The sequence below is a fragment of the Lolium rigidum genome, chromosome 3 (assembly GCF_022539505.1).
Source record: "Lolium rigidum isolate FL_2022 chromosome 3, APGP_CSIRO_Lrig_0.1, whole genome shotgun sequence".
NCBI classification, from domain to species: domain Eukaryota; kingdom Viridiplantae; phylum Streptophyta; class Magnoliopsida; order Poales; family Poaceae; genus Lolium; species Lolium rigidum.
In genome coordinates this window covers 215,655,499-215,663,484 of record NC_061510.1, presented here as the reverse complement: position 1 = coordinate 215,663,484, position 7,986 = coordinate 215,655,499, and the positions used below count along the sequence as shown (strand labels likewise).

General features: G+C 51.2%; 1 protein-coding gene across 1 annotated transcript; it reads left to right on the top strand.

The window, feature by feature from the left end:
- The first annotated feature begins 1,022 nt into the window (after positions 1 to 1,022).
- On the top strand, positions 1,023 to 2,005 carry LOC124698965. The gene is made up of 3 exons (XM_047231344.1): positions 1,023 to 1,373; positions 1,453 to 1,514; positions 1,712 to 2,005. Exons 1-3 carry the CDS (start codon positions 1,259 to 1,261, stop codon positions 1,841 to 1,843), a joined length of 309 nt encoding a protein of 102 aa, XP_047087300.1. The 5' UTR covers positions 1,023 to 1,258; the 3' UTR covers positions 1,844 to 2,005.
- The last annotated feature ends 5,981 nt before the right edge of the window (positions 2,006 to 7,986 follow it).

Below are 7,986 nucleotides of genomic sequence, written 5' to 3'. Positions count from 1 at the left end.
TAATCACGGCTCATCTCCAGACTTGGTTAAATTCTGGTGATAACACGGTGTTCGATGACAAAGAGAGGTTGCTCATGGTCAGAGAGGAGAGGTTGATCAGTCGTAGAGATGAAGGGCGCCAGCGGGTTGGAGGTCGGAATGTGCAGACGTAGGGGTCTTATTGAGCATGGATGAATGACGGCGCAGATATCGAAGAGGGCTGTGGTTGCTCTTCTGCGGAGTTCGCGCTCCATTTCGGTGGTTCTTGCTTCGACCGACGCAGTTGCCACTGCGGCGGTTCCCCTTCCTGCAACTGCACCGTCGCTGCGCGTCAATAATAACTTCATCGCAAGGTAGGCGACGGTTGGGCGTCGTTCGTGTGCCAATGACGCATCAGGACCGCCACTCCCCACCTTGCTTCTCGCTATGTCCAGCGCGCCCGAAGCGTTTCTTGTGGAGCGAAGACGGGCTCGGGGCGCTAGACACCGTATTTGACCACGCCAGGTGGAAGGAGGATTTGGGGCCGCGACTGAGGCCGAAAAAAATGCTCGACGGCACTAGAAAAACCTTTTGGGGACGCTTTGGGGGTGGCTGGAGATGCTCGTAGCATGCCCTCTACAAGGTGTCAAGCTTCAACTGGGCAAAACCGACTTGATGAGCTGCTAGGTGCACTTTTATTTCATCAGGTGAGTTAGTGGAGGCTCACAAGTTATCTGGCTAAGTGCTGAATCCACTATGAGCTCAAAATAAAGGGGCCAACTTTACTTTACCTGAAGTCTGCAGCCCACTCTGCCTACATCAGGATAAGAAAATCCGGTACCAGATTGGAAAAATCCTCAGAATCATCTGCGCCGTGTCACCATCCTAAATTCCTGTTTTGATTACCTCTTGCAACCTCTTCTTGGCCTAAATCATTCCTTTGTCAATCGCAGTTGCCTCCTTTTTTCTCACCCCCTCCTTTTCGTGATATGTATATCTTCCCTTTCCGCGTGCGTTCCTAGCAAATAGCAATTCACAGTTCCAAGAAACAGCACATGCCTACGAAATGCTGGCCACCTACTTTTCTAGTCATAGAAAAGCTCATCATGTGAGCTAATGAAGCACTTAAGAGAAGGTGCTTAACTACTTATATAGCAACTAACAAAGGTTGTGGAGGATGCTTCAGAAGCCTCAATCTGTTCCATGACTACTGCCAACTGTGCTATAAATAGCTTGGAGTTCAGGTCCTCTACATGAACCCCTCATGGGTGCAGAAGAAGAGTAGAAACAGTCAGAGAAAATGCTTCAGATGACACGGATGGAGAGATCGCCTGCGCTGCACCTGGCAGTGGTGGCTCTGCTGGGCTTCTGCTGCCTCGTCCATGCTTCAAGTGCTGCGATTCAATTTCCACCTGGTAACCTTCTCATCCCGTCTAGATATTTAATTCTACTGTTCTGAATGAGTTGTGACCAATTTATTCCTATATGTGTCAGCGGCCCCGATGGTGCAGCGGGAGACTGAGGCGATCCCAGCTTCAAGTGGGGCAGATGGCCAGGTGATATACTCTTGAACTATCTGTGATCACAAGTTAATTTACATGATACTTTCTTTAAGATTTATATTACTTTGGTAAGGTGTTGTCCAGATTTTACCGCATGTTCATGCAAGTAGTACTAGCTGTTTCAGACCACTCTCTCGGGTAGTCAGGTTTCAAACTGTAGTTGGCCTGAATCTTTGGTATGATCACCCCAGGCTGTCATAACACGAGAGGCCAATTCCGGCGGCTTCAGCAGAAGGATGGAGATGGATATGGAGCTGGAGGACTACCCGGGCTCTGGGGCCAACGACCGGCACTCACCGTGGCGGCAAGAAAGGAGGAACTGAGAACATGGAGCAAAGCTGCATTTGTATCTGCAGTGTTGCACAGTTGTGTATATTTCTCACACTGCCATATCTCTACTACTGGTGTAACCTATAAGATCGATTCTTGTTATTTGCAAGGGCATCAAGATCACATATATAAGCATCAGCTTAGTTGAGTGTACATTACGTGTGGCGTGTGGCATAGAAGATTTTTTTGTGTGTGAGTTATCTCGCCACAGACTAATCCGCTGACTTCAACAAAAAGATGACACATGTTTATTCCCTCAAAAAAAAGATGACACAGGATTGTCTGCGCCGAGTCCAACCAGTTAAGAGTCCTTGACCTCCTGCCACAAGTCTCCACTCAAAAGTGGAGAGGAGGGAGATGCCATGGACGACTGAAGGTGAATCACCTGACGGAGTGACGGAGACTCGCCATTGCATCGGCACCTCTTCGTACCCCGCTCCCCCCATCTCCGCGGTCCATCGGCAGGTGATTTGTAGAAGTGCATGCCGAAGAGGTCAAAAGATTCCAGTATACATTTTTACCTGAAATGCACTCGACACTCAAGGGCAGTGACGGAGCTGGAAAATAAGGATGGGTCGGTTCAGCTAAACTGGGCTAAATCAGCATAAATAGTAGGCCAGTTCATGTTCATGGGCTGAAATAATACCATATATTTAGCTAAAAATCAAACAAAAGGGTGGGCTGCGGCCCAGTATGGTCAACCTGTAGCGCCGCCAAGGGAAAAGTAGGTGAAGACCTGATTTCCCTCAAAAAAAAAAAGGTGAGGACCTGATGCCCTTGATGATGTAGATGTTAGGGTAATATGCTTGATGTATTACCACGGGGTCAAAGGCCACAATATATAGTACATGTACAGGTGCACATATGCAGAAAGCCCCCTAACATATGGGAAAACTACAATAGACAAATATATACATCTAACACCCCTCCTCAAACTCATGGTGGATCCACAACACTGAGTTTGGAGAGTAAGAAATCGTGCTGCGCTCGAGTCTGTGCCTTCGTAAAGAAATCCGCCAACTGCAAATCTGAAGGCACATAATGAACCGCAACAACATCATCATGTACCTGTGCATGTGTGTAAAAAGCATCAACACCGATATGCTTGGTCAGCTCATGCTTGACCAGATCAAGTGCAATACTGATAGCACTCGTACTCGTCGGACAAAAGTGGAGTGGGTGTCGTAACAGAGACCCCAAAATCTGCAAGCAACCACCGTAACCAAGTCACCTGAGCAATCAACAAAGCCATAGCCCGCAACTCAGCCTCAACACTCGAACGGGAAACTGCGACCTGTTTCTTCGTCTTCCAAGCAACAAGCGAACCACCAAGAAACACAAAGTAAGCAGAAAGCGAACGACGATCCGTAGGATCACTCGCCCACGTAGCATCCGAATAGCACTGGAGCTGGAGAGAGCTGGAATGGAAAAAGAAAAGGCGACGAGTGATCGTGCCACGAAGATAACGAAGAACACGGAGGAGATGACTATAGTGAACAGTGGTGGGAGCTGAGACAAACTGACTCAGAATATGAACAGGATAAGAAATATCAGGACGAGTGACAACAAGATAAACAAGACTCCCAACAAGATGGCGATAACGGGTGGGATCAGGAAGAGGATCACCATCGCAGGGACGAAGCTTAACATTAAGCTCCATAGGAGTATCGACTGTGCGCTCATCCCCAAGAGCAGCACGAGCAAGAAGATTCTGAATGTACTTTCCTGAGAGATAGAAAAGCCATCAGAAGTGGAGGAAACCTCAATGCCAAGAAAATAGCGAAGAGGACCAAGATCAGTCATAAGAAACTGATCGCGAAGACGAGCCTTGACGAAGGCAATATACTCAGGATCATCACCAGTAATGATCATATCATCAACATAGAGAAGAACAAGAGTACGTCCACGAGAAGTGTGAACGAAAAGGGCGGGATCATGAAGACTAGGAGAGAAACCAGCAGCAGTCACCACAGAGGCGAAGCGCTCAAACCAGGCACGAGGGGCCTGTTTGAGACCATAGAGAGAACGTCGAAGACGACAAACCATCCCATCGGGAACAGAATACCCAGGAGGAGGCTGCATGTAAACCTCCTCACTCAACTCGCCATTAAGAAAAGCATTCCGAACATCAAGCTGGGAGACAGACCAGCGGCGAACAGAAGCAAAAGCAAGAAGGGTACGCACAATAGTCATATGAGCCACAGGGGCAAAAGTCTCATCATAGTCACGGCCGTGCTCCTGCTGAAAGCCACGAGCCACAAGACGCGCTTTATAGCGCTCAAGAGATCCATCAGAGCGAGTCTTAATTTTATAGACCAACTTACACGTGATAGGACGAACACCGGAAGGGGGAGAAACAAGATCCCAAGTGCCGGTGCGCTCAAGCGCAGCCGATCTCCTCAGCCCATGGCAAGCTGCCATTCGGGATGACGCTCGGCATCCCGATAAGAAGTCGGCTCGGAAACGACAGAAAGACCATACTGACTAGGAGAGTAACGAGCTGGAGCACGACGCTGACGAACAGGCCATGAAGGGGGAAGGTCATCTGCGGAGGACAACTCATCAGAAGAAGAGGAAGAAGGGACAACATCAGAAGGATCCGAAACCGGAGAACGAGAAGTACTAGGTGGACCAGACGGATGAGAGGATGGCGCCGAAGGGGGCGCATCAGGACTAGGAGGGGGAGGAGACGGGATAGCAGGGGGTGCATCCGGAAAAAGAAGAAAAGAGATATCATCCACCGGGTAAGTACCCGAGGTGGGACGAGGATAGAAGGGACGCGTCTCATCAAACGTGACATCACGAGAGATGCGCAGCCGATGGCCAACGGGGTCCCAACAGCGATAGCCCTTATGCTCATCACTGTATCCAAGAAAAACACACTCAACAGACTGAGCGGTCAGCTTGGTGCGATCGCGAGGAGGGAGAAGAACATAGCAAACGCAACCAAATAAACGAAGTGTCGAGTAATCCGGAGAGCAACCGGAAAGACGCTCGAGAGGAATGCCACCTTGAAGGGCGGCAGAAGGCTGAATGTTAATGAGGTAAGTCGACGTAGCGACAGCCTCAGCCCAAAAATGCGGCGGAAGAGAGGAAGCAATCATCATAGCACGGGTAGTCTCAAGAATATGACGATGCTTACGCTCGGCGACACCATTTTGAGCATGGGCGCCGGGACACGAGAACTGGGCAAGGGTGCCCTGCTCAGCAAGAACACCACGCAGGTGTTGGGAGATATACTCGCCTGCAGAGTCAGCACGAAACACACGAATAGGCGTGGAATACTGAGTACGAACCATGGCTGCAAAACGCTGATAAATAGAAAGCACCTCACTGCGAGAGTGCATAAGAAACAACCAGGTGTATCACGAAAAATCATCAATAAACAAAATATAGTATCGATGACCCCCTTTCGAAGGAAAGGGAGCCGGACCCCAAACATCCGAATTAACTAAATCAAAAGGTCGCTGAGATACGGACGCACTAGTAGGATAGGGAAGCTTAATCTGTTTGCCTAGCCTACAACCCTGACACGAATGCAAAGACACATCTCCTGAGACAGACCCCAGAAGACCACGACGAACTAATGACGATAAACGGGAGCCACAGAGGTGACCCAGCCCGATGATGCCACCTGCTGAAAAGATCCAGAGTGACATAAGCAAGCAACCGCAGAGAACCGGCGGATGAAGTGGCGTAGAAGGAACGCGAAGCCGCCCTAACTCCCGAGCCCCGGGGACTCAAGGCTGCGAGGGCCAGCTCCAACCAGGGCCTCGTGTACGGCGGTCCTGAACGAGCACAAGAATCGGCGTCAAGAATGACGCGACAACCGGAATCGCAAGATGACTAGCGGAAAACAGGTTCATCTTAAGACTAGGAACATGAGAAACATAAGGAACAGAGAAAGAGGTAGTAGAAAGGGTGCCTCGACTGGAAATAGGGAGAGAGGTACCATCAGCCGTGATAACATGAACAGGCGAAACAAGAGAGCGAAGAGCAGAAAGAATAGAAGACGTAGAGGTCATATGAAAAGAAGCTCCAGAATCCAGATACCACGGGGATGACGTACCTGACTGTGTGGAAGGTGGTGGTCGCGCGGTGCCAGAAGAGCCAGGAACAGAACCAGCATTACCCGTCGAGGAAGAGCCTGTACCAGCGAGCAGACCACGAAGACCACGGATAATGTCCTCGATCGGATAGCGCAACAGCAGAAGATCCCGAAGAACCAGCTCGATGACGAGTAAGATGCGGCGGGCGTAAGCTAGGATCCCTCTCGCCGGCAAGTAGAGATAGTGTGGCCGGGCCCGCCACAGTAGGTGCAAGGAGGTGACGTCGAACCACGAGGCTGCTGGGGCTGACGCTGACCCTGGAATGGAGGAGTAGGAAGTATCGGCTGTGCCGGAGGCCACAACAAAGTCGGCGGCATAGGAGGTCCACGAGCAGACGGCACAGGAGGACCACGAGCAGCAAGAACAGAGGGAACCTCAAGAAGACCAGCACCACGAAGACGAGTCTCCTCAGCACGAAGCTCAGCAAGTACCTCAGAAAGCGGAACACGACCACGGGCAAGCAGCTGGGCCCGGCGCGGCTCAAACTCCTTGCGGAGCCGCGACAAGAACTTAAAAACGCGCTGAAACTCCAAATCCGCGCGCACAGTCAGACAGCAGGGACAGGTGGCACACACAGCTGTACGGAGAGAATCAAGCTGGCGCCAAATAGCAAGCACTCGAGTGTAGAACTCATCAATAGTAGAATCACCCCGCTGAAGGGCATGCTCCCGGCGGACCACGTACAGTAAAGAGCATCCCCGTACGGCTGATAACGCTAACGAAGAAAAGCCCACTGAGCAGCAGCGGTGGGAAGACCCATAAACTCAGCAGCATACTGAGGCAGAACACTGGAGGTGAGAACAGCAGCAGCACGAGCACCCTCATCTATCCACTGAGTGTACTCAGTCAGATCCAGCCGGTAAGTCGCAACGGTAGTAGAGTGGTCCTAGACCTTCCGGTCATAATCAGCCAGAGCAGTGTCAGCAGCGCTCTTGGCTGCATCCTTATCCGCCTGAGTAGCATCAGGGGCAAGGGCAACAGGTGGCGGTGCAACAAGCACCGTAGGAGCAACAGGGCGCGGCGGACAGGAGACCTCGCCAGAAAGCACACCCCAAAGACGAAGACCGCGCATGTGAACGCGCATAAAGGCAGCGAAATCAGGGTAATTTGCGCCATCGAAGATCACCGGGCAGCGAGGGATCGCAACATAGCCCGAGGAAGACATAGTTTTTTTTTGCTTTTTTTTTTACCTCAGAAGAAAGTCAACTGCAGAGAGGAGCACGGCCACGCGTGGAGCAGCACGGATCAGGGAGCAGGCGGGCAGCACAGCACGGGAGAGAGGAGCACGGCCACGCTCAAGCGCAGCACGGGAGATCCGGGGAGCAGGCGGGCAGCACAGAGCAGGCAGCGAGCGGGACGTATCCGGGGAGAGCAGGCGGGCAGCACGGCGCGGACGGGTGGATCACACGCGGGATCGGCGGGCGTGGGGAGAATCGGCCTGGCAGAAGATCCGATCGGGCGCGCAGGAGATCAGATCGATCCGGCGCTGGCCTGGGCGGGCGCGCGCGGGGCGGGCAGAAGATCCGATCGAGTAGGGAAGAAGACGCGGGGTGGGAGAGAAGATCCGATCCGATCCAGGGAAGAAATCTGGCGGGGCGGGCACAGCCAGGAAGAAGACCGGCGACGGAGACGACCGCGGAGACGGCCGGACGGAGAGCAGCAACTACGGCCGGGACAACGTACAGACTAGGACCAAGTTTTGCTCTCATACCATGTTAGGGCAATATGCTTGATGTATTACCAGGGAGCCAAAGGCCACAATATATAGTACATGTACAGGTGCACATATGCAGAAAGCCCCCTAACATATGGGGAAACTACAATAGACAAATATATACATCTAACAGTAGACAATCTCCATGACCAAGCCTTTAAAAGCCTTAGTGCCAAGGTTATAAAAACTAGAGGTAAATATTATAGAAAAATATAACAAAAGGAAACTAATGATAAATAAGTTGATCATGTCAAGTACATTGATTATGCTTTGACATATAAAGTGAATAAGTTAAATAGGAATCCCTAGTGTG